Source organism: Sinocyclocheilus rhinocerous, unplaced genomic scaffold, assembly GCF_001515625.1.
Source record: "Sinocyclocheilus rhinocerous isolate Xijiao unplaced genomic scaffold, SAMN03320098_v1.1 scaffold61, whole genome shotgun sequence".
Taxonomy (NCBI): domain Eukaryota; kingdom Metazoa; phylum Chordata; class Actinopteri; order Cypriniformes; family Cyprinidae; genus Sinocyclocheilus; species Sinocyclocheilus rhinocerous.
Genome location: NW_015640445.1, coordinates 3,142,137 through 3,169,765, shown reverse-complemented (window position 1 = coordinate 3,169,765; position 27,629 = coordinate 3,142,137). Strand labels below are relative to the sequence as shown.

The 27,629-nt window shown below is 35.3% G+C and overlaps 1 protein-coding gene across 2 annotated transcripts in view; it reads left to right on the top strand.

The window, feature by feature from the left end:
- The window catches only part of adam12b (ADAM metallopeptidase domain 12b), a 102,664-nt gene that overhangs the window by 24,839 nt on the left and 50,196 nt on the right, over nt 1-27,629 (top strand). For both annotated transcript variants that reach the window (XM_016568861.1, XM_016568860.1), the window contains exons 4-10: nt 17,397-17,475; nt 19,005-19,081; nt 22,137-22,323; nt 24,124-24,189; nt 25,059-25,130; nt 25,351-25,520; nt 26,994-27,078. In XM_016568861.1, the coding sequence (XP_016424347.1) occupies nt 17,397-17,475; nt 19,005-19,081; nt 22,137-22,323; nt 24,124-24,189; nt 25,059-25,130; nt 25,351-25,520; nt 26,994-27,078 (736 nt within the window). The remainder of the gene's footprint in view (nt 1-17,396; nt 17,476-19,004; nt 19,082-22,136; nt 22,324-24,123; nt 24,190-25,058; nt 25,131-25,350; nt 25,521-26,993; nt 27,079-27,629) is intronic.

Sequence of the window (27,629 nt, the reverse complement as noted above, 5' to 3'; positions counted from 1 at the left end):
ATATATACATATCTATGGTCTACACTGGATGCGGCGCGGCACGACACGACAAATCCCCGACAGAAAACTGCTGCTGCGTTCTATTTATGACGTATTGACACAAATTTAAAATGATTTTCAATCTTTAGCTGTTGCGGCGCAGACACGATGTTACTCACCTATCGAGAAGAAATCTGATATTTACACGGGTCCTACTTCTTGCCTTAAGCCTTCTTTTGTTCCGCAGACGTTTTCCTCTTTTGTTTTTTATCCGCCATCTCTATTTTTCTGTGCGCTCGGCTTGCTAATGTCCCTCCTGTGCACTGAACGCTCTCTCCTCCACATCATGAGTAGACACGCCCCTTACTGCTGATTGGCTACAAGTTTGTTTTGCTAGTCAGCCCGAATCAGTTTTCTAAAGCGTTTTTGAAAAATCGCTTACCCCACCTTTAAAGTAACTTAAAGGGATAGTTCACCCAAAAATGAAAATTCTGTCATCATTTACTTACATCATTTACATCACTTAGAAGAATGTGAATATAGTGCAAGTCGTGTAAATCACTTTCATGATACTTTCATGGTGCTTTTGTGTCCTTTGTGAAGCTTAAAAGTGCCAGTTCATATTCATTGGAACAGCATGGAAAAGAGCAGGCAGCACAGGGTTTTTTTAGCATTACTGACCATGACACATTAATTCTTATGTGGATAAAAAAATATATTTAATATTGCAATACATAAAAAATGGGCTAATGCAGTAAACGGCTAATGTAGTAAGGGGCACTCAAGCAGAGTGAAACTCAACAGTTTGAAACATTAAGCAGCTGAAAACATAAATGTCTAGGTTTTTCTCTCTCTTTCACTTCTTCTGTGTCTTTTACCAAGGTTATGCACTATTCAGAATTAAACTGAACAGAATAGTTCGAGAACAGTTCAGCATTTCAATTCAGCAGAATTATAAATCATATACACTTTTAGCAGTATGTGAAATTGTAGCCTATGTTCTTAAATGGATCTGAAAGATACGTGTGGTCAATCAGCCCATACGCAAATGTAATATATGTATATATTTATACTTCCTTATGCATATACAGTAGATATTATTAACATATGTATACATTTACAAATTTTACTGTGAAAATTTTAAATATGCTATAAAATATCTTCATACAGTATATCTAGAGGATATTGCTTAATAGGTAACATATGTGGCACTAATATAGGGCAATATATGTCATATATTACATGTCTGTATGGAAAAGAACAGAGAAATAGAGACAGACAGAAAAAAAGAACCGACGAGCCAACAATGAAACTCCAGGGACTGGTGTCCAGGGACGTCTGATACACACTGACCTTCTCTGGCCATTAAGCTGAGTTCAACTCTTTCCCACAGCAAAAACACAACAAAAAACTTCACTCATCCAGATATATAAAAGCCCAACCCAGAGGACAGACACTCATTTCTCTAGAAGGACCATGAAGCTTTGTGTGCACATCATCAGAGTAATCATAACAATCAAGACACTACCATACAAACATATTTGCATGAATTTTGAAATCCAGTGCAACTCCACAGTGTTTAATATGAGCCTTTTTACAAAGAAGTGTCAGATCTTGAAAGCTTTCCTACACATGCAAAGTGATTCACTGCATATTAATGACAGATGTACAAGTGGCAAGTCCTCGACAAATAAAACAGCCAGCGTGTATCTTTTCAAGCCACAATAAAACCGAGGATCTCATTTATTCACTCTAGCTGCTTTGACAATGCATTTGATAAAAAAGCTTTGATAGTTCCCATCTTTCTCTGAATTTCATCTAACCTCATCCTGAACTCATTTCTGATGAATTTGATAATCATTGTTGTTTTACTCTATGGACTTCTCCTCCCTGTATTCTCTAAGCACAGATAAGCTATATAACACAGACCAAACAACAGCCTTGAACTCTGTTTAACTCATAACGAACAGGAAAGCACTGCCACCTTTGATTGCTCATCCAAAGGATTTCCAAAATAAATGGCTTAGGGCTGTGTGCGATGGCGACTGAGGCTTCAGAGCTGACTGTCAGAGACTTGAAGAGAACGCTGTAACGCTGATAGACTCTAATCAGCAGCTGCCCAGTGAAGTTGCAGCTTAATTTGCTGAATTCTCTTAAGGGCCATGTTCCTCTCAAGACTGAGACAAAAAACACTTACCATAAAGTCTGTATCAAAAAGCCAGACACAGTGAGAGCATGTGTATGATGTTTTTAGGCCTCCTTAAACAAGATCATTTAGCATGACTGGGAAATTAATTTTAAGCTATAGCAAGCTACTCAAAATTAAAAAGAAGTTTGAGCTATTCCTTTTAAAAAGTAGTACTACAAGTTATAAAGCATAACTTGGTTCATTATGCACCCAAAAATGAAAATTTTCTTAAAATTTACTCACCCTCAGGCCATATTTTTTTTTCTTCGTCAAGACAATGTTTAGCATTACATCACTTGCTCACCAATGGATCCTCTGCAGTGAATGGGTGCCGTCAGAATGAGAGTTCAAACAGCTGATAAAAACTTTACAATAATCCACAAGTAATCCACACGACACCAGTCAATTAATGTCAAATAAACTGCATGTTTGTGAGAAAGAAATCCATTATTTAGACTAATCCATTATTTTTTTACTTCATATGAGTTCTCTATCCATAATATTGTTTTCTCCAGTTAAAAAATGGTCTCATCTGAGTAAGGAGAGACATATGCACAGATCAAGCACTGTTTACAAGTGAAAACAGTCCAAAACAGTTCTAAACAAATATGATTTTGATGTAAGAAGACAACAGGGGATGGACTTTTTCACTGGAGGAAGTGTCATTATGGATAGTTATTAAAATTATGGTTTCAAGTTAAAATGCCTTAATGATGGATTTGTTTCTTATAAACACGCAGTTTTTCGCTTTACAAGACAGTCCAATAGCTGAACGGGACGTCACAGCGGATGACGTCATGACCAGGAAGCTATAAAACCACGTGCGGTGGAGCCAGCGTCAGCTTCTAGGACTGAAGCAAGCGCCGGCAGGGACGCCGGAAGTATGGCACAGAGACGTTTTTAGTTCAAAAGCCTGGTTATAGTGTTTTAGCAATCGAGAAAAACTGTAATTGACTGGAGTTGTATGAAGTACTGTTATATGCTCTTTTTCTTTTTTTTCACCGTTCCCTATCAATAAAAAATGTTACAAATGTCTCTATCAATGAAATGCCGAACAGCAGTATTTAACAACTAAAAGATGAACAATGCTCCACAGTGACTGGAAAAACTATTACTCTGTGACATGAAAGGATGAATTCATTTTTGGAGCCAGTTCATTGTAATGCAACGTCCGAAACAAACTAATTCGCTAAAATTAATTGGACTTCCCAGCGGTACTTGAAAGAAAGCGAGACACACTTTCTGAGAGAGTGCGTTTGATTATTGACGCTGTTCGCTCTGTTGTAAGGCTGCGTGAGCAATATGTGACACAAAAAACAACAATGTTGTGCTTGTAAAAATAGCTTGTTACTGGAAAATCTGCACTATTTTGATGAGCTACTTTCACGCTACTGAAAAATTTAGCTCGTTGCATCCCTACTTTCAGTTAGCTGTCAGTCACTTTTTTTTTTATTTGTAGGTTTTACTGAAGTGTTCTGCCTCTTTTAGACTGTAAATCTTGATAATGACGTTAGAGTCAACATCCCAGACACTGAATTGATCAAAGTCCACAGGACGTTGAATGAAGGAAGATTGTAGGAAGATTTAGAGCTTATTCTGGTCGACACAAACAGCTGTAACTGAGGAAGAGACGGAACGTGTGCCATTGAGAGGCTTCCTTTTATTCAGCCAAACAGGAAGGAGCTTAGCCAAGCTCACAAAACATGTCATTACTGTGACGACTGCTAACATTTCTATAGAAACTTAGACTCAGTGTCCATGAATGGACAGGGAAGAGTGTGCTTGTTTGTGTGAGAATGGCATTATTGACTCTGATGTTAGGCGTCAAGCTGAAGTAAAACTAATGAACTGAGTCCACACTATTATCAGAGGACTATTAGACTGGCCCTGTGATGCTTCTGAAGGTGAGGATAATGAGGAGGGAATCCTTCAACACCTGACACATTCGCATACTAAAATGCACACACCTGAAGTGACCTTTAAACCTCAGGCCAGAGATGAATTAGAAACAAGTGTTTTTCTAAAGCAGCTGTTTTTAAAGTCTTTGACAGTGGACCTCTCTTTAAAAAACTCACACTTTGCAGATTATATTAGACCTAAAAATAAATATTTAATTAAATGTTAAATAAGATGAAGTAAATGTCAAAGATTTCAAGTTACATAAGGTATCATGTCAGTTGTAAGGTAATGCTAGATAATGAATATAATTCATCATATTTTAGAAGTGATAACAGGTTGAAGATGATGATCGATTTTGTCTGACAGATACAGTCAGCAATGCGGCAAACACTTGTGGAAGGGAAAAACAATGTTATTGGACTTAATTTACTTACTTTTTATTTTACATGTAATCACAAATGCATTGAGTCCTCTGTAAACTTCTTGTAGCTTGTTTTATTCAGTTGGCTGTAAAAAATAAGTATAAAATAAAATAATTGTAAGTGTTATATGAAGACAAATGGAAAATATTGCTATTAATGTTGTTGTTCTTTTTTTGCATACATATTATTTATTTGTTTGTTTTTAATAATAAATCTAAAGTGGCAAAAATGTATTATTATTATTATCATTATCATCATCAATATTTGTTATTATATTTCCATGCATTTTTTATTGTTTTATTTTTTATATTATTATCATTATCATCATCATCATCAATATTATTATTGTTATTATTATTTCTATTATTATTATTTATTTTCATGTTTTAGTTATTTATTGTGGCTGTAAGGTGAAGGTGTGAGGTATTGTAGAATTTAAACGGTCTTTCATATAGGCTTCTCCTGTTATTAAACATTCCACACAATATGTATTGTTGTGGAGGTAGGCTGTCTTTTACCTTGATTGTTTGTTGCTCTATAGAGCAGTCGAACAATACACAAGGTTAGAAAGATTGAGAGTAAGAGATGGAGCAAACAATGAAAGGGGGAAACTGGGAGATACAGTGCCACATTCAATTATGGATTCACTTGTGGACTCGCTTGTGAACTTTCCATCTGTTACAAATTACTCCTCTCAGAGCCTTCAATTATTTCTTCTGTCTTCTAAAATTAATGACATGGTGTGTAGTGTAATCAGGGGTTGTAGAGTGCATGAATGTGGGAGAGAGAGAGAGAACATAATAACAGTATGTCCTTGACAAAGCTCTTAATGACAGTGTATGACAGGACAACACGCTAGTTTTTTAGAAGTATGTAAAAACAATTCATATTCTCATTATGCCAAAATTAAGTTGTCAGACGAACAAAAGAAATGTGCTTTTAAGGCAAGAATCACTATAATTATTGCTCATGAAATGAAACACATTCCTAACCCTTTGTTTTAAACTGCAGCACGTAACTTGTAACACTTTTCTAAGTGACCAAACTTATTTGGCGACACCCTGGCAACCACAATATCCTGGTATCATGGCTATACATTTTGCATGGTGAATAACAACTAAAATTAAAATAAAATATTTTTCTCCCCGATCTTTCATCTTTGCCTCCTGCTGTTTCTGGAGGCAGTTATCCTTCTTTTGCCCTGTACACGCTCTAATTACTTAAAAAAGCATGTTTGTATGTTTTGTTTTCCTCTGTATAAAAATATTTCATATGTAATTTACCTGCAAGACATAGAAATCAAGAACATGCTGAACTCTGGTGCTTTTGACCGTCGGTGAACGTGATTTCACCAAGTACAACGTGTTCCTGGATCAACATCCTTGTTGATCCTGGAACAACATTCCAATTAACCAATCAGAATGGAGGGGTAATTTTTCAGGAAATATCTGTTTTAGGCTTACGATCAGGGTTAGGTGCTTCTACACCCTTGTTAATCAGCTATCATTTCACATTGATTTTAGGAATAAATTATGGGTAGGGTTAGGTTTAGGGGTAGGTATTGGGTTTAGTCTATATTTTTGGACAGTAATGTTGATCCAGGATCAACAAAAGATGTTGATCCAGGAACATGTCTTACTTGGCAAAATCACGGCGACCGAAGTGGGTCAGTTGTCAGAGATGCGGAAAGCAGAAAAGAGCTATGAGGAGAAGCTTACATCAGTGTTTTTTTGTTTGTCTGTGTGTGTGTGTGCTAGCGCATTATCCACAGTTGGTGGCAGGGAATGAGATAGAAAGAGAGAAACACAGAGGGCGAGTTATGCTAATGTAATTTGGTTCTAACCATCCCTCAATGAAGCAAGCGCAGCTCGTTTGAAACGCTGTATGGATTGATTTGTCATCAGCAGGCTGCTTAGATGAAAAAAAATAATAGAGAACATAAGGGTGAAATAGAGCGTTGCCAAGTATATGGTAAATTATGCCTTTCTGGATTATTTTTCATATGGGCTTTATGAAGTGTAATGTTCAGAAGAGTCTTTGGCATATTTATCTAAGTCAGGCGATTCACAGAAGTAATTTCAACTTTAGAAAGTGAGGAACTGCAGGTTTTTGAGATTTTCCCCAGAAGATGTATTTTTTAATAATCCTGTGCCAATATATGTTCTGTGTACTGTATGCACTCAGTCTTTTGTTTATGAACTTTCTCCTCACTGTCTTGACTCACAGTTTGTGTACATCTATGGTCTGTTTTGTAGTCTTTTTTTCCCTTATTTCTAAAATATGTATGTCATCATAATATTTTTCTAATTGATTTATTTATTTAAATTATTTGAAATAATTTTCAGCATTTAAAAAACATGATTTTGACTATTCAGTGGCAATTTGCAGCATAGAATGATAGATTGTGAGCTTACAGTTATTGAATATCTAGCTTGAGTTTCTCTCCTCACTGAGCGCTGAAGCTTTAAAGGTCTCGGTCTCACAGCCATTCAGCCTCACTTTGTTTTCCCAGGAGTCTTTAGCAGCTGACCGCTCCATGATCTCATCACTGAAGGTCAACAGTCAAACCAGGAAGTGATTCTTATTTATCGACCGGTTGCGGTAACAGCAAAAATAGAGGAAACGCTCCAGTGAAAAACAAGGGGGTTTTCAGAAAGAAGGAGAGAGAGCTGACAAACAATGATCTGAGTATTGTATCCAAAGGGAAGTTATTCACAGGAAGCTGTAAAGACCTGCAGAGAGCTACAGCACTTTTTGAGTAAGGTTTGCAGCTGCATTAAGAACTTGCACCTCAGAACATTGAGGTTTGCTGCATGTTGATAAAACAAAAAGGTGCATCTACTTATGCTACAAAGTATGATGTTCATACAAGCTTCTAACTATTGAACGTAGATCGATCTGATCACAAAATGTTTTAAACCCTGTTTAAACTTAGCGCTGACCACCTGTGATTAGATCTTTTGAAATGCACAAAACATTGTTCTATAAATTTTTTTTTAAAAAAGAAAACATTACATACATTTATCATTTTTCAAATGTTATTGGAACATAACCAGATAACTTTTGCCCAGATTTTTGTACCAATTTACAGTCTAGACAAGTTTAGACTGCAGATTTAGAACAACTGTCTGCAGATTTGACTTGACAAATTTCATATAAAATCGTATAGTGTGATGAGCACAGACTCTGATTTTTTACCTTCAGACTTTGATTCCATCCAGCCAGAGATTTTAGCCAATTGTACAGTGCCTTTTGCTTTCATTTGTCACACATGTTCTAGCAACAATGAATGTGTTTCTGTGCGAGTTTGTTGTGATCATGATGAATTGAAAGTCTGGTAGTGTGATCTCACTAGTGTATGATGCCCAGATTTTCCTCTGTAATTATTTACAAAGTCAGCAAGTGTATGATAGTGTTTTAAAATATGCTCAGATTTTAAAAATTGTGTAGTGTTTCCCAGCCTTTAGCTGGGAACCAGGTGCAAACCAAGCCTTTTTCTTGCTTTTCCTGTTTTTTCCATTCTCATTTGTCATTTTCTCCCTCTGTCATCTGTCTTTGTTACTTTTGCTCTACACTAGCTAACAAAAAGCTGACCAAACAAAAGCTTGGCTAGCTGTTTTTCATGCTAGGCATCTGGATAAGTTAATGAAGAATGCTCTGCAGTGAAAACACACTTCTAATGCATTACTCACAGATGTTTTGAAACCTCACAATCATTACACACACTGTTCTTAGGCATTTACATTCTGACAAAAAAGCAGTCGAATCTCATCCTTTGACTGAGATGCACTCTTTCAGTCTGACTGATCATACACAGATCAGATGTACCATCATAAATAAGACAGAACAGAAAATGCCAGAAGGTTGGTCAGACCTGTGTAATGAGCTGAAGAGGAGACTCTATTAAACTAGTACAGAAGCATCAGTGAGTCTTTAGGGAGACCGAGAGAGAGAAAAAAAATAGACAGAGAAAGCGGTTAATGGCGTGGAAACCGACACAGAGAAATAGCACATATTTACAAGAGCCAAGAGCCGAAATCTGCTAAATTGTATTCAAGTGTGAACGCCCTTTTCTTCCCAGCTAGTGAAGTAGAGGATCTGTGGTTTGAAGAAGTTCTTAATGATCATGAAAGCTACAGTTTCACTCCCCCCAGCTGAGAACAAAGTTTCTGGGCTGTCATTTGTTATTTATCATCAAGTGAGTCACAGATTTCCTCACAAAGGATCACTCAACATCTGTACAGTTCAGTGATCTGCTTTGGCTGCCTCTACGACAGTAACACAACATGAAACATAAAGTAAAATCTTCCCAACTTACACTAATGGATGGGCAGTCAGACAGCGCAGAGTTGTTCGCTTTAGAGTTCAGATTAAACTCTAACTAGGAAAGGCAGGGGAGCAAATAATGTTAAAATATAATCAAAAAAGAAAGAATTGGAGGAAAACAGAAATAAACACTTGTTCGGAATGAAATGAAAATGGTCTATTGTTGATACAGATGAAACATACTATACTGTTTTTATTGTCTAAAACTGTTACCCCATTAAGTGACAGCTAGTTACTGGGTCATCGATTTATACACTCAACTGATTTGTTCAAAGCACTGATTCAATGAGGAAAGGAACAAATGAGTCATTGAATCCACAAAATGGATTTATTTAAAACACTGATTCAGAATGAAACAAGTGAGTCATTGAATAATTCCCAAAACTGATTAGTTCATCTCAAGTGGGTGTCACTCGAAGATGCAATGCTTTTTTCCTTTCGTCTTGTTTGGAAATATTTCGGTAACACTTTATTTTAAGGTGTCTTTGTTACACGTTACATGTACTTACTATTATAATAACAATTATGCATAATTACATGCAAGTAACCCTAAGACAATCCCTAATCCTAACCCTAACCATATAGTAAATACATAGTTAATAAATATTACTCAGTACTTATATGTATGATCAGGGGTGCACATAAGTGGCCCGCAGGTCCGCATGCGTGACCAAAATAAAAAATGCGCTGTGTAAATTAGTTCGGACAGCGCATTTGCGTACTTGACATGGATGACAGCTGTTAATGCACAATTACCATTTTAGATCGGCAAACTGTACTGTATAAGAATTCTATTCAAATTGAAAGCATAAATCTAGGCTACCCGCTGCCGTTTTCAAAGCACAATGCAAAACTGTGACATTTCATTCACTGAGCTCTTCAATCGGCAGCGCTAAACTCGGAAGCGCATATTCTTACTTGCCGGCAACCTGCCAAAATAAAAGCCTGATCATTTTAAGGTTGAAAATGATGAAATTGGGGGGAAAAAGTAAATATTTGCATTTTTTAAAAAGTTTACTGTAAAATAATTGTATTTGTATTTAATACTCCCTTTTTATTTTCAAATATAATAATATTCTCACACTGTATTATTTTTATATATATTTTTTAAACTAACTAAATAAAGTGCAATAATATTATCACTATTATTAATTAATTTTTTTTATAGTTATATTTAATGGGTCATGCTATGTCACATTATGTGCAGTGTGAGGCCCAAACCAAATCTCCAGGTTCTCTTATGAGAACCAGGCTGAAAAACCTATGTGCACCCCTGTGTATAATTACACTGTAACAAGGACACCTGAAAAAATGTGTAACCAATATTTCCATTTGCGTAGCAAAAAATAGGGGAAGTAACTAGAAATATTGTCATAAATTTATTGAGTATTATTTGAGTATTACATTCTTGTTTGTTGAACTGTTGAAAGCACCAGGAATCACACTCAGAATATCACAGTTCCAAAAACAACAGCACGTGGTCATGTGATATAGCTTAAATATATGAACAGAAATGCTGTTGGTGTGGATCAATGAATTAGGCTACGCTCCTTCACTTTTTTATAGGCAAAAATCTGATTTTGTTTGGTATATCTATAGGTAGCATTGAAATCTGATGTTTAGTAACACAATACGACTTGAAACTAAATAAAATTAGCCCTAAAGATTGGATTTGAAAACAAAGTTTGCAGTATGTTGCGTGAACAAAGACACACATTCACACATGCTTCTTGGATGACAGGATGGTGTGTTCTTCAAGGAGAACTTCAACATACTGGTTGATCTTTGAATCTATTCCCCAAAGACACGCACAAACAAATACAAAGACAGATACACACTCAGACTGAAACACCCTAGAGCCTGAAAACAGACCAAAGGAACTGGGCTTTCCTGAGATCTTTCCTCATACAGACACAGAGTTACCCACATGACAGAAGCCACAGAAGGAAGTTCACTAAAGGAATGAGAAAGAAAGAGAAAATAAACATCAAATGTTCTTAATTAGCATTTCTGTCTGTAAAAAAAAGAAGCAACAGGATGTGATTATGTTTTTTTACTTGACTAACAATTATTTTTCTTGTTTTAAGTATAAACGCAATTAACTTTTATTAAATGTACTTAAAACAAGAAAAAACATTCACTGAAAAGGCTGTTTATATATTTTTTTTACTGGAAAATGACAAAAAATACTGATAAAAAATATTTTTGCATTTATATTTTTGCAGTGGATAAAAGGAAGACTAGGAGATGCTTGATGGGGATGATTTTGGCACATAAGCGCTTACAAATGACTTTACTTTTGTTAAACGTTCTTTCTAGATTTGATTTATAAAGAAATTACCCATAAAAAGAGTCTTTCTCCATCATTTATTGAAACTGTTACAAGAACACAAATTGAATAAACATGTTAATTCCATTTAAACAATAACATTAAACATATTGAATTATTTGCATGTGTTAATTCGGTAACTTTAAAAAGCCCCTGTTCTTCTATATTATGTTCGCCTGTGTGTGTTTGTTTTAAATATAAGCAAATTTTTAGACGTACTGTAGAGCATTGATTCTTGCAGACATACCGAACCCAGACGGTGAGAATATAGAAAAATATTTCTCTAGCCTGAAGGATTTCATCTTGTCCTTCATCCTCAACCATCCCCCATCTCATCCCATTATATGAATCTAGTGTTGTGAATCTTAGTGTGGAAAGCTAAATCAATTGGAGACACAGCAATGTGTGGAAATGGAATTAGGTCTTCAGACCAGTCTTGTTCTCTAGTATGTGTGTGTGTTTGTGTGCATTTGTGTGAGAGTTGGTTTACTTTCTTCAATGTTGGTGTCTGCTTTGGTAACACGCTTCAAACCAGAGAGAAGATGAACGAGAGAGAGAAAAAAAACTTTATAAAATAAACAAGATTACCACCTTAAAATAGAGAGATGGAGAGAAAAGGCGAATGAGAATCAGGTCTCGCTACTTTTTCAGCATCTGACACCATGTGCGTCGTGTTTGTAAGATACCACATCAAGTTAAAAATAGTGCTTTTAAAAAAAATGTGTCTCCATTCACAGTAGTTCAGTCTCTGCTGCAGTTATCACTTTTGTGTCCATTTTAGAGCCTGTTAGTGTCAGAAAGAGCAGTAATGGCCACTTTTAATTTCCAGCAGAGAAATGAACTGTCTAATTAAAAGGGCCAAATGATGTTCAAGACCTCTTGCACTTTCTCTCTCCTCCAGTGAGACTTCACACTTCCGCTTAAACGTTTCAGAGCTCATTTTTCCCACTGACTGTTAAAACCGTATTAGTCAGATATGGAGTCAATTAACAGTCTAATAGAATAGAAGAGTATGAAAAAAGTAAAAAAGTATGAAGTCTGAGCTTCAGTAACTTAATAGTACCAAAAATATTAATATGGTTATTTGGTGATGGCACTAATGCCCTGATTTTTGGACAAATTGTAAATGTCTTTTCTAATATGCGCCATGAAAATACTGTGTATTTTTGTACCACAGGGATGTACCATGGTGTTGTCATGGTATTCTTTGAAGTGCTAAGCAACATGAATATAAATGGTAATATGGTATATATCAAAGTAAGTACCACAGTACCACATCTGGTGTCATCTCTGTACTGTGGTATTCACGTGACACAGATTATGACAAAATATGACTCATACATTATGTTTTACAGTAAATGCAAGTGGCCTTTTTTCCTGTCAAAGGTCACTGTAACCTGAAAAACAGTGAGAAAAGAAAGAGTGACGATTTTTTTCTCTGCAGCATCTAATGAATAAGTGCATTTATCACAATTAACCTGAGTCTGCGAACAAACCTGTAATTAGATTGTTATCTACATATAATGGAAGTCAGCAGGCTGTGAAATTTCAGGGATCGATGGTTATTGATTTCAGTCATAATGGGCACTGTTGACTGCAGAGTGCGTATGTACAGACTAATTATAGATGGAGGCATTTTATATTACATATTTCTTCATTTATTTACTGTGCTCAGAATGAATTAGCTTCTAAAATAAAGCCACCTGAGGTGGTCTTTTAATGAGTGTTTGATGTATCTAAACTCTGAGGAAATAAATAAACATGCTGTGTATGCAAGAGCTGGCCAGAACTAATTGCACCCATTATAGATCTGTGGCAGAATTTGAAATTATAGATCTGTAGCAGAATATATATATACAGTATATGTATATGTATATATAAATATATACAGTATATATATATATATATATATATATACTGTATATATACTATATATATATATATATATATATATATGTATGCTCACCTAGCGCCTACATATATTTGATCAAAAATACAGTAAAAACAGTAATATTGTGAAATATTATGACAATTTTAATAGCTGTTTTTTCATTTCAATATATTTAAACATTTAATTTGTTCTCTGCTGGTAAAGCTAAATTTTCTGCAGCTGAATTTTCATTATTTCAGTCTTCAGTGTCACAGGATCCATCAGAAATCATTCTAATGTGCTGATTTGGTGTTCAAAAAACATTATTATTATCAGTGTTAAAAACAGTTGTGCTGCTTAATATTTACGTGAACGCTGTGATCATTTGTTCATGATTCTTTGATGAATATAAAGTTTAAAAGAACAGCATTTATTTGAAATCTAAATGTTTGTAACATTCTAAAAGTTTTTACTGTCACTTTTGATTGAATTAATGCATCTTGCTGGCCCCAAACTTTTAAACGTTATATATTTGTGTGTGTGTGTGTGCGTGTATAAGCTACAAAATCATTTCAACTTAGTGGAGCAATCAAGTCTTTTTTATATACTGCTTGATTCCTCTGAGCATGTTTCACCTCTTCACCGATCCTCTGTATGTTCTGGGCTGGGATTTCAAGGAGATTGAGTAGACGATTAGAGAAGCTCAGTGTTTCATATCTCAAGACACTGCGTCAAGATCTACTTCACACACACGCACACACATAACACTGCTCTCTGGCCTTTTTAGTTGATCATTAGACAAGTTGCACTTCTCTGCAGGTTTGTTAGAGGATGTCTTTATAAGTATTGAAGTGCTTACGATGCTGTCTGTGAGAAAGTTCATATTGCCCTCTATCATACACCCTTTTGTGGGTCACTGTGCCTGTGCTTACTGAGTTAACTGCGTAGTCAGAGTTATTCTGGGACGACAGTCATTACCTCCTTTAAGATGTCAAAAATGGTTCACAACATGAAATATTAAAATAGCAACAGTATAAGTTATAGACAGGGGTCTATCCAAGCATGTTTTTAAATTCCTTATTAACTCACCACACTCTAAATGCATTATGACATGAATGTCTTCAGGCAAAACACACAGGGAAGTATGTCACATGGAGTTATTATGGAACCTGCTTATGCCTCAGAGTAAAAGTGAAAAAAGGTCATTGCGACTTTATTTCTTGATTTTGCAGTGTGTCTTTGTATCTCACAATATGACTTCATACAGTAAGTCACAAAATGACTTTGTTGCAATTGTAACTTTATTTTTCTTAATTGCAACTTAGTATCTCAATTGACTTTATACAATATCTTGCAATGTGACTTTATATTCTATATCGCAATTCCAACTTTTCCATGACTCAATTCCAGTATTGTTTGTCATAATTGCAACTTTCATACAGTATATATCTTAAAATTTTACTAAATCTCAAAAAATGACTTTATATTTCGCAATTGCAGCTTTGTTTTTCATTATTGCGCCTTTGTATCACACAACTGTGACTTTATATCTTGTAGTGACTTTATATCTCACAATGTGATCATCTTTTAAAAACAGCTTTATATATCGCAATTGCAACTTTGTGTTTTGTAATGGTAGCTTCGTACAGTATTTATTGATATTATATATTTTGCAGTGTGACTTTATATCTCACATTGAGACTATATCTCTAAAAATGACTTTATATATCACACTTACAACTTTGTCATAATTGCAATTCCGTGTCACACAGTTGCAACTTCTTACAATGTGACTACTGTATATCTCTAAAAATGACTATATATCGCAGTTGCAACTTTGTTTTTTGTCATTGTGACTTTGTATCTCACAAGTGCGTCTTTGTATCTTGCAATGAGATTTTATATCTTACAATGTGACTATACCTCTAAAAATAACTATATATCGCAGTTGCAACTTTGTTTTTTGTAATTGTGACTTAGTATCTCACAAGTCCATCTTTGTTTCTTGCAATGTGATATTATATCTTACAATGCAACTATATCTCTCAAAACAATATTATATATCACAATTGCAGCTTTGATTTTTGTTTTGCAAATTGCAACTTTATATCTCACAATGTGACTATATCTCATTAAAAATGGATTTATATATTGCAATTGCAACGTTGTATCTCACAGTTGCGATTTGCAGAGTGACTTTATATCTCACAGTGTGACAGTGATCTCACAAAGTGACCTCGCAACTGCAACTTTTTTAACATAATTGTGATGTGTATCAAAAAAATTATATTTATTAATCCTAAAATAGAATACAGAATTAAAACAGCCTTATTTTCTCACAATGTGATTTTTTTTATTGTAAACTTAATCTCACAATTAACTTGTAGGCGTAAATGGTTTTCCATGTGGAGTTCTGCATGTACATCTCTTTTCATGTACAGTATTGAGCTTTCAGTGGTCTTTTACAAGGACTACAACTTGCGAACATGGTGTAGACCGCTCGAGGCTTGTTTCGTACTCCAGCCTTAGTGGACTTTCTCTTTTGTAACCACCCTAATTGGCATATTACACCACGTTCAGCGTTTCTTTTATGATTCACACTTCCCTGTGGACGAACTCCCACATTCCCTTGCTCATCGCTCTGTGGCACTGAGGGAGTCACGCCACGTTTGGGATTCGGATTTGGATGGCTGTCACACCAGTTCATCCCCAAGAACATCAAAGCCTTTCGACTCGAGGCTTTGAAGTTCCTTCCAAAACAACGAACCGTTCCTCCACTGGCATGTGGATCAAATCGAGGAGAATGGGAATTGGACTGGAGTGCTGTCATTACTGAAAGATGGCCTAATGACGTTAAACCAAAAATGACTGTTCTCACAGCGACCATGGAGGCAGCAGCCCCCGTACTTGAGGGAGCTGAGCTGGTGTGTTTTACTAATACGTTAGCCCAAGGTCTAAACCAGGCAGGTTCATGAGGCGAATTCGAAATGAAGTTTTGCCCGGAGAATACAAACAATGGATCTGTTTTCATATCCTGATGTTCATTTGATGAATGTGTATGTATACACGGGCATAATTATGGCATGCATAAGCCCAAAGGAGAAATATGAGGAGTGTGAGGTCTGTCAAGGTGTGTGTGTGTGTGTGTGTGTGTGTGTACTTGTTTATGCTACATTGTGCGGACCAAATGTTCCTACAAGGATAGTAAAACCTGACATTTTTGACATTGTGGGGACTGACCTGTGGTCCCCACGAAGGGAAAAAAAATAAAAAATAGGTGTGTGTGTGTGTGTGTGTGTGTGTGTGTGTGTGTTTAATAATACTAATATGCTTCTGTAACAAAGTATTTCTTCACAGTTTGAAACAATACCCCATTATTTTTTACATTTTAGTCAGCTGAATTGTCATTAACTTTTTTTTTTCTTTTTCTTTTTTCTTTTTAAGTACAAAACACTTAATTTGGGCTTAAAATAAACTGGGCTACAAAGAGTAATTCTTTAAAAATTCCCTTGTTTGATTTTTGGCTCTGCAGCTGGTCTCTAGAGTTTTTGTGTATAAAATTTAAAGTAGGATAGCTGATTTAAATTCTGCTTACATTTAGGTTACAACAAAACACTCTAAAAGGATTTCAGAATATGGAACACTGCACAGACATATACACATACATACTGGCCCTTTAAGAGGATCTGCTTATGTTGTTCAGGTGATTACATTTGGATTTCATCATGTCAGCATCATGTCACATATCACTCCGTCGTCTCTTCCAGCAATGCCTGAGCAGAGTTTGACATGCCAGCAAAACGCACACTCAATGCTTGCAAGCACAACTCATCCTTTCCCCCTGTGTTTCTGTGAGCTACTTTGTTCACACATGCACATATACTTAACCAGCATTCCAATTGGAAAAGTATTTGTATGTACAGTGCGATTCAAAATAATATTTAGACCTGGAAATAAACAGAGTTTTGGGATTTTGGAAAATAGCGAATAACTTTTTTTGGAAAAAGTTAATTTAATTGTGAAAAAAATGCTAATCAGAAGCATTTTCTTTAGTGGACTTTTGGATCCCATTGCATTTATGCCCATATGTTGGTGGGTCATCATTTGATCTGGTGGATCTGCTGATCATTTCCTATGATCACAACACATACGATGCCCCACTTTTCCTGATTATGTGCATCTTTGAAAAGCTAGTTTTCTCTCTACTTACTGTCTGACACACTTCCATAATCTCTTATGGAATTCTTCTTTTTATATTCAACCATAAACTTGTAAATATTCTCCTTTAAAAATATTGATTTTCTGGGCGGGGAAGATGCTGATGCAATGCTTAATAGATTTGTTTGTTTGTTTGTGTGTGTGTGTGTGTGTTTTCTCTTCTAGCGGCCTGTTCGCCAGCCATTACACTGAGATGCATTATAGGGAAGATGGACAAACTGTTATGAGCACTCACAACTCAACTGTAAGTTAAACAGTCTCATACACATTTATCTTTTGGTATACACACATCCCAGTGAGATAATGGAATGGATATTAATTGTTGGCCCATTTCAAATACTATTAGAGGAATTAGACCAACTTGTAATACATCAGCATTTACTTTTCTGGGTTAGTTCAACAGTAGTATCATCATCATTTACTCACTCTTCCTTTACATGACGTTTAGTCAAAAGCCCAAGCTGCTCTATTCTGTACACTGAAAGTGGATGGGGACCAAAGGCTCCCAAGGTCCTCATAGACAATAAAGCCCCCAAAAAAACATTGAGTTCTAATCACAAAGTGGTCCATAACACTTAAGCTCTGTATATTTTAAGAAATCAGAGTCTTACAATAGCTTTGGAACAGACTAAATTTGAAGTATTTTTTTTACTGAAATTCTTGAAAATCTTCTTATTAACTAAAAAACAACAGCTTTCATTGAATTGAAATGAGCAGCTTGGCCATTTAGATATAAAACTCATTGCATTCTAAGGAATAATTTGTATAAGTTTAAGAAGGACATGAGGTTGAAACAAAACTGTTAATTTTCATTTTTAGTGAAATATTCCAATATTGTTGTCAAATATGATACTTAAAAAGCTTCAAAAGTTAAACTGGGCTGGCTAGTGCTCTAGCATTCTCTGACTGGCCGTTTTCCCAGAAAAGCTGATGAATCTTTGCTGTGATGTGATGTTGACACGAGGACAGCATGTTGACATTATTGTCAGGCCTGACTTGAATTGTCTGCTGTGTCTTTTGTACTTTTATAATTAGACTAGTGCTAAGAACCGCAACTGACAGCTTTGACAACATGTTGCCATCCCCCCATTCCAAGTCGCACATGTGTAGGCTTGACAATATTATTCCTGCTGGGCATGTTTAGCTCTTATTTATAATCGTTTAAGCCTGTCCAAATAGCCATGAACATCTTTTGTCTTCAAAGCTGAGAATGTCTAAAAAAATGGAGCCGTTGTAAAAGATTAATTCATCAAAAATAGGTAAAACAGCTTGACAAGGCTTTGGTGCGAGTGGTAATAAAACAGATACTTGATTGACAATCTTATTTGCACAAAGGAAGAACATACTTTAATTTATTTTAAAATGAAAAATTGTATGCACATAAACAGAAAAATGAGAAAATGCTTTAGAATCAATGCTTTGAGTGGCAGTTAGATTATACAAATGATTTATGTTTTATTTCTAAGAACTGTTTTTCAAATATTATATTGAAATATGAAAATTACGATTTTATCCTTCAACTTTTTTCAACTAAAACTGTCAAAAAAGCTAATTTCTCAGCAGATACATGTGTGAACTGTCATCCAAGGCAGACATAAAAAATCAGCCTAATATTTTTTCTGGTGATTCTTAAAATTAGGACATTATGAAAGAAAAATGGCCTGCTTTTACTAATATAAGTCTCAGACTTCACTTTGCTGGCCTAGTGTATTATTTAAAAGGGCACCTGACACGTTTTCAACTTTACAAGGATTTTTCCTTTTCTTCATGCAGATGAATTGCTATTACCATGGTGAAGTCCAAGGATACACTCACTCTGATGTCAGCCTCAGTACATGCTCTGGTATCAGGTAAGCACGGTATCACCACCATAATGTCAATGTATCCCATTATGTACTATAGGCGGTAATTTTAACCATATTGAGTTCCAATTTTCAAAGTCGTTAAAAGTCCTTAAACAAGTAGTTTAAAGCATGTGTGCTTTAGTGTGGAAAGCTATTATACTAGGCCTTAAGTTGTCCAACATTTATTGCCTTGCTATTGTTTCCAGTGGACTTCACAACTCTTCCTATGTGAAGGTTCATTTAGAGCCTATACAACCGTGAGATTAAACATCAATAAATGCTTTAGTATCATCCCATGCTTCATTGTCCTGAAGATAAGCACATAAAATGACTGAAAACCTTTAATCTGTCATGAAAAACTTAAGCGATGTTGTTAAATATAATTAAAAGGAGCATGTGGCAGAACAGAATTGGTGAAGGTGAACTCAGAGCTATGATTGAAGCAAACCCAAGGTCTCCTGCTTGTAATTACAAAACACTTCTACCGAAAATCTTTACTTTATCTTCATTATCAAAAGCCCGGAGACTTTCAGGTAGGTAGATATTAAAGCCATATCTGAACACAGAAGGTTACTGTGAATCAAGGCCGAGGTAAATGTGATCGTGGCTTTTTTCCGCACTGGTGTGGGGGTGCGAGATGGAAATTTTTACATCTGAAGATGCTGAAATATGCAATACTGTAGAACAAATTGCAATCCTGCTCAGTACTTTCAGGTTTCATATTAGCAGCTTGGTTATAAATTGCAAGGAGGGTATCATCAGATATAATTAAAATTATCATTCCTTCTACAAGCATAGTTTTGAACTATCAGTATGACTCCAGATTTTCATCTGTTTTATCATGTTATTATATTGCAAAGTGAAAACTCACTCTTCATCTTGCAACCAGTGGCTCTTATACATACACCCTTCATATTCAATTATCGCTCAACGATATCTTTCAAAATGTCTTTTTTCACCCATGGCTATATTATTAAGGATATCACAAATGTAAATTCACACATTTGAAGACGCAGGCATTTCACTTTCTGGTGAGTAATGGGTTATTAGTCACAGAACTGGGTGGAGAAATTAAATTTTATACAATCGAGTGTCATTCTGCAGAAAAATCCATATCCACCCATTTCCCAAATGGGGCGAAGACAAACAAATGGACTTATTAGAACTGGATTTATTGACTATAGAGTTTATTAGATGGTGAAAGGTCATCTGCCTTTAAATTTTACAATTATATTGTACTGATAAAAATATAATTATATTAGAATTATATTATTTGATCTCAGAGTTAATATTATTTAGCTATGTCACTGCAGCATTTAGCCAGAATGCAGACTTGTATAATTTTCCCCCCATTCATTTCTCCCATTTACATCATCTTTTTTGTTTCACACTAAATACTTTAGACTTTAGAGCATAAAGTGTCCTGCACCTCAATAAAATTACCTGCAAGTTATACCATACAGCCTAATTGCATATATTTTTTCTGAAGAAATTAATGCTTGTCCATATTTACCTAAATACACAATGATATGGTAGCGTATTGTAGGTGGTTGCCAAGAAATTGAATTCTATGGTGTTCTGAGTTGTTACAGGGGCATTGCTTGGTAGTTGCTTACTGGAACAAGTCAAATGAGCCCACCACTAAGTCTCTAAATCTCTGGGGTTGCATCGCGTTTTTTAATGAACCATGCTTTAGTGCCTCAAGATGGAGAGGTCCGATGCATTCATTTGTGCTCATTTTTTGTCCTCTTTTGTCTTTTTTGTCCTCTCTCAGTGTGTGTGCAAGTGCTAGAGTGAATGCGTCCTGTGAATGGGAGCTCTTATATGGGCTGAATGCTGCCAAAATGTCATAATTCTAAAATTAAAAATGAGTTCCTTATTTAAGTTGTTTTGTAGAGTCCCTAATTGACAAATTTTTGCAGCAAAAAGTCTTGTCATACATAATCATGACTGTTCATTGTTTACATTACCGATAATTGGTGTCACTTCAGAGTACTTGTGCACATCCCTAGTAGTATTATGTAGGCCTGTTATAGCTAGTTTTATGTTGAAAAGCTTAATATTCTAAAGAACCCAATAAATTAATTAAATATCATACCTTTGTGCATTTAAAGGGTTAATTCACCCAAAAATGAAAATTTGCCCATGTTTTACTCACCCTCAAGGCATCCTAGGTGTATATGCCTTTCTTCGTTCAGACTAATCCAATCGGAGTTATATAAAAAAATTGCCTTGCTCTTCCAAGCTTTATAATGGCAAGGGCAGGTGTTTTTGTTTTGATCTCTCTGTCGCGCTTCCACGTTCATCACTAATCACTGGCACGTGCTCTACGCCTACGTCCAATGTCATCCGCCCGGAACGGCTTCCGGATTTCCAGAATTTCAAATTCTTATCTTTACAACAATCTAAAAAAGTTTTGTTTTAGGACAATCTTTAAAAAAAAAGATAAGAATATTATTAAGAAACGTTTTGGCAAAAGCAAAATATTCTTAACTTTATTATTTATTTAGAAAAAAAAAATAAGAAGAAAATGGCAATTAAGAATAATTTTGTTCTTAAAGGGATAGTTCACCCAAAAATGAAAATTACCCCATGATTTACTCACCCTCAAGCCATCCCAGATGTATATGACTTTCTTTTTTCTGAAGTGAATCGATGCGTTTGTGTAAGAAAAATATCCATATTTAAAAGACAAAAGTACAAAATACTCTTAGGATGGCTTGAGGGTAAGTAAATCATTAAGTAATTTTCATTTTGGGTGAACTATTACTTTAAGAATGTTTCCTGAATTCAGCCCTTTATCAGTTTAAAAAAGCCCTTCATAGCAAGCCGCACATTTTGAGATATAATTCTTATTAATATCACAAATGTTACAGGATAGGTTATGCACAAAGCCTTAGCACATCATTGCTAAGTTTGTGCAATAGTAAGTGATGCTTTTCTTAGCAAGTACCACAAAATAAGTTGCCTGTTACCTTGCCATTATGTGTTTGTATGTTTTGTTTCACTAGAAAAAATAAAACACTTTTTAAAAGAGTTTAAATCTGAATTCAATCCTCAGAGGGTTCATCTTACTTGAAAATAAAACACTGATGGTGGAGCCAGCTTTTGAGCCAGCAAATGACACCCATGTGATTTATGAAGGGCATCACCTACACTTCCCCTCCGGAACCTGTGGACATGGACACAACATATCGACTGTCAGCCATATGAGCGCTGGAGGACCGCCACAATCATTCAGCACAAGGGTATGAATGCGATCCGTCAGCGACTGTCAATGTAGCAGCTATTATAACAGTGTTTTGTTTGGAGAGTGTCACTTTTTTGTCTTGAGGATGAATTAACATGCATCATTTAGCATGTGATGTCTTTGTTAATGCAGATGAGAGGATTGTGGTTGCCCTCACTTCCCATGCATGCTAAAACAAGATTAGAGAGCTCGGCGAGACATCAAAGGTTAACAGACGATCCCAACATAACAGTCTTGACATTGAAGATGTTCTTATCACAACATAGCTGTCTAAATAAGATATTCAGACGCCATTGTATTGATTCCAAAGGATAGCAGCAGATAGAAGATTCTGTAATAACTCAACATAATGGCAAACTGATATCTATATAATAAAAGTGATTACGGTTAGGATCTGTATCAATGCTGGCACTGATATTTGCAGACGCATCTCAAGATTATAGATAATTTCATTGTCCATTTGATGAGAATAAATCAAAAGGAGATGAAGACTCTTGATATTGTCACCATGGTGACTACAGAACTGCTGAAGTTATAAAGAACTGAAAGTGTTACAAGGAGGTTAAAGAGACAGTTCAGAGGGGTCACTTGTTGGTTCAGGCTTCAGCTATTTTTAGTGGTCGTGGTGATTAGAATCAGCTTTATTAAATTGAATTAAATCAAAGTGTACCTTTAATATAAGTATGCTTTCATGTCTTTAATGGCTGACTATAGGAAATAGCATTTGAAGGCTCAAAGTAGCACTGAACAAGAGAAAAGGATCAGTCCTTGTGAAGTGAAAAATTTGTTTAACCACAATTTTGTTAATTTTTTTGAATGATTTCCTCTATGCTATTTCAAAACCACTAGTTTTCTTTAAAAAAAAAAAAAGGACTGTAAATTGACCTGAAAATGGAATTTTGAGCTAGTGTTATTTGAGTATCATATATTACAGTTTTTGTTTTTTTAATTGTTTTCTGATTTCATTTTAATTTCAGGTAAATTTTTAGCATTTTTTTTAAAACATACAGTATATCTATATTGTTTTTATTAAGTTTTAGTTTTTTGTTTTATTCAGTTTGTTAGTTCTTAAACTTTAAACAATAATAAGTATTTTATTTCACATAATGATTTTCTATGTGGTTAGTTTTAGTTAATGATAATAACCCTGCTTTTGAACGACCTTGATCATTACATTTGGACTTTAATTCTAAGTCTAAGGAACAAGAATGTGCAAAATGTTGTCATATAATGTATATGTACCAGGACACTGTGTGCTTTAGAGATCAGTTTTTGTTTCAAGGAGCTCTGCCCATCTTGAGCTGAAATACTTACGTGTCTATAAATAACCACATAACTGAAATTTGTTGTGGGCCATGACACGCGGATAGCAGCTGTGGTTAAAACAAGTAACCATAAAACCATAAAAAAACTAGGTAAGTATAGTCAATTTTTTTTTTTGAAAACTTGTTTTGCAATGCCAGTATATAGAGGTAGTTAATACACAAATTTTAATAAAGAAAAATGTTAATTGTTTCAGGTAGCTTTTAATGAATCAGTGAAGTGAATAATTCACCAAGTTGCTTATTATACACAAAAAAGTCACTTACTGGTGTAACCTGCAAAAAGTATCTTTGAAAGTAGGCCTAATAGTGAATTAATCTGTATGTAATTTGGTAAACACATTTAAAAGATTGAAGTCACTGGATGAATCCAAATCCCTATCACTACGCTCTGGTACACCCTCTGGTAAATTTAGTTGGTAATGAGCCATTTATCAAATAGTAAGATCACTGACATGCTCTTTTCTGTTCGGCAGCATAAACGGGATGTTCAGAAGACCACCAAATACGTGGAGCTCATCATTGTAGCAGACAACAGAGAGGTAAGACAACAAACACAAAAGGTTTGACAGAAATTGTAGTGCAAGACCAGTTAAAAAGTTTTTCAGATATCACAGTATCTTATGTTACGTGCTCCACCAAACCGTTTTTGCACAAGTACTTTAATATCAGACTGTTAAAGAAAGAAGAATGAAAGGAAATGTGCTGTAATACCCAATTGTGTTTGGTTGACTACTGTGCAGTATTTGGGTTACGGTAAAGTTTTGGTTCTTTGTTTCACCTTAGTAGGCCAAACCAAAAGCAGGTCATAGAGGGTGGAACCTGACAGGAAGTAGGGCAATGCTCCCAAATGATCAGACAGGAAACAGGAAGTGTTGTGTATAAAGTGAACATTGGATGTGGGAAAAGGAAACTTGGCAACAAGAAAGCTATCATGTTTTCAGCACAGCTGTCTGTATATTAAAGTCTGTCTGTGTGTGTGTGTGTGTGTGTGTGTGTGAGGGAGAGAGAGACAGAGAGACTGTGATGTCTTTCGTCCCTGTTAATTAAATTTTCATGCAACACTATTGACTAAAAAGGCTTATCCATCCTATCAATTTAGTTTTGTTTTTTTTTGCATCTTAAACATACACTCACAGGGGAAGCAATGCTGGACTGAAAGTGGCCGGCTGTCACACTTGCGCATACTCATTTTATTCATTGATTGCTATTGTTCAGTGCCTCTACCCTGCTGTAATGGTCCCTTTCAAGTGCTCTTAAGAGTGTGCCATCAGACACACTTCTGATAATGCCCTACATATGACAGCCACTCAGAGGGTCCTGCATTGTTTAAAAATCCATCTAGACTCTCGTCTTATACTTGTTGGAGTATGTCTTTCATCTCACCTTTGTCTTTTCTTTCCCTCTTCAGTTCCAGAAACAAGGAAAAGATGTGGAGAAAGTTAAGCAACGGCTAGCCGAGATCGCCAATTACGTGGACAAGGTATTAAATGCCATTCTTTGCCCGAATGAATGGGAACACTTGATTAGAAGTCTACAATAAAGGCGTGATTGTCAGAAATGAATGTAGGACTGCTGAGGTAAAGGATGAGATTTTAAATAAACCCCCTTTTGAAAGAAAGCCAAGTATTTTTAGATTAGGCTAAATTGACTGATTTCCAGACATACTGCTGTGTCAATAGATGTATTATGTGTTCTCTCAGTTTTACAGAGTGTTGAACATCCGTGTAGCTCTGGTGGGACTGGAGGTGTGGAGTGATGCCGATAAGTGTGCAGTCACCCAAGACCCCTTCACAACGCTGCATGAGTTTTTGGACTGGAGAAAACTTAAACTGTTGCCGCAGCGGCCACATGATAACGCCCAGCTTATTAGGTACAAACACACCCATTTTACACAACTCAGTAGCATGCACATCTTAGGGGCCATTCACACAGAATGTGTTTTTGCAGTTAAAAACACTAGATACAGGGCAGTGGAACAGGAAAAATGCAAGGCCTAGAGACACGTTTTTTAAAAGTTAAACTATAAACTTCTTTTAACTTGAGCTGTGCGAGACGATGCAGAAGATGCAGACATGAGCGCAACGGTCAACCACATCAACATTGCACATTTACGTTAAAAAAAATTAAAAGCTGAGCAGTGCAATGTGAACGGAAGTGAATACTAACAGTGTTGTGGAGTAACTAGTTACATGTAATGGAGTTACGTAATTTAATTACAAAATAAATGTAATTGTAATTTGTTACAGTTACTGAGGAAAAATGTGTCATTACATTACAGTTACTTATGAAATGGGGTTACATCTGAATGTTTTCACACATACCAGCATACAGATTTAATTGATTTATTTCCCAAATTGCAATATATTTAACCTCAGAACGATCTCAAAGTAAAAAGAGGTGCTGAAGTCTGATTTTGTGGTGGCTGTGCTTTAAAATTAAATTATTATAATCTTAATTCAAGTGATGAAAGTCTGACAGTAATCAATGTTGAGTACTACTGTAAGGTTAACCCTGCTTGGTTTAAATGTTTGAAAATGATTAATTGTTGAAAACATTCATTAGAAATTTACAAAAGTAATCAAAAATAATAAAATGTAATCAGTTACATTACTTTAATAAAATAATTGAAATAGTTACACTACTTATTACATTTTAAATAGGGTAACTTGTAATCTGTAATCTATTACAGTACATTTTCAAAGTAACTTTCCCAACACTGAATACTAAGATATTGCTTCCCATATTCTGTACTGTATATTCACTACCATTCAAAAGTTTAGGGTCAGTAAGTATTTTTTAAAAGAAATTAATACTTTTATTCAGCAAGCATTCATTAAATTGATCAAAAGTGACGGTAAAGACATTTATAATAGAAGAGATTCCTATTTCAAAAAATGCTGTTCTATTTAACTTTACATTCATCAAAGAGTCATGAAAAAAGATGTCTAGTTTTCACAAAAATATTAAACAGCATGTTTAACATTAATAATACTGAAAAATGACAATATACTGAAGGATCTTGAGTAGACTTGAGTAATTCACTATATTTTCAATATAGTGAACACTATATTGTACTTTTGAACACTATATTGTACTTTTGAACACTATATTGTACAAAATTCTGCCTACAGTTTTATAAAAAAAATGAAACCATTATGGTACAATAAATAGTTTAAACATTATGCTACATTATTGTTGCAAGACCTCTGGGTTGCATGTTTAATTCAGCAGGTGTTGTAGCATGGTAGAATGTGTTTTCTGAACATGTATTAATCTTAGTCTCATTACTTGGTTGTGCAAGTATTGTACTGTATATTTAACCATTTTTATTCTCTTATGGCAGTGGGGTGTACTTCCAGGGCACCACAATAGGCATGGCTCCCATCATGAGTATGTGTACCGCTGAGCAGTCAGGAGGCATTGTCATGGTGAGAAATAAATCATCACACACTCTGTGTCCCATAATTAGCACATTCACACTGCGCTGCACAACCATCCAGCTGTTTTAGACTTTCATGATTTAAAAGCATTGAAATTTAAAGCGATAGTTCACCCTCTATAATAATTCTGTCATTAATAATCATCTTCATGCCATTCCAAACCTGGTACATACTTTTTTTTCCATAGGGACTTAAGCGTCAAAAAATGCAAAAGGCTCGAAAGCCTCAGTCCCATTCATTGTGATGAGCCTGCAGCTTTAAAAAAAAAAAAAAAAAGTCATCTGGATTTGGAATGTCATAAGGGTAAATAAATAATGAGTGTTTCATTTTTGGGTAAACTATTCCTTCAAGGTATAGGTTGTGTCCCACTCAGCTCAGATTCACCAAATCCATTTTTGTTTGTTTTTAATTCCAGAAATTTTCAACCAATCGATAGACAATGACTCTTGCTTATTTGCCCTGCACCCACTAGTCATCAGTAATACTGCTTTCACCATATATATATATATATATATATATATATATATATTAGGGCTGCA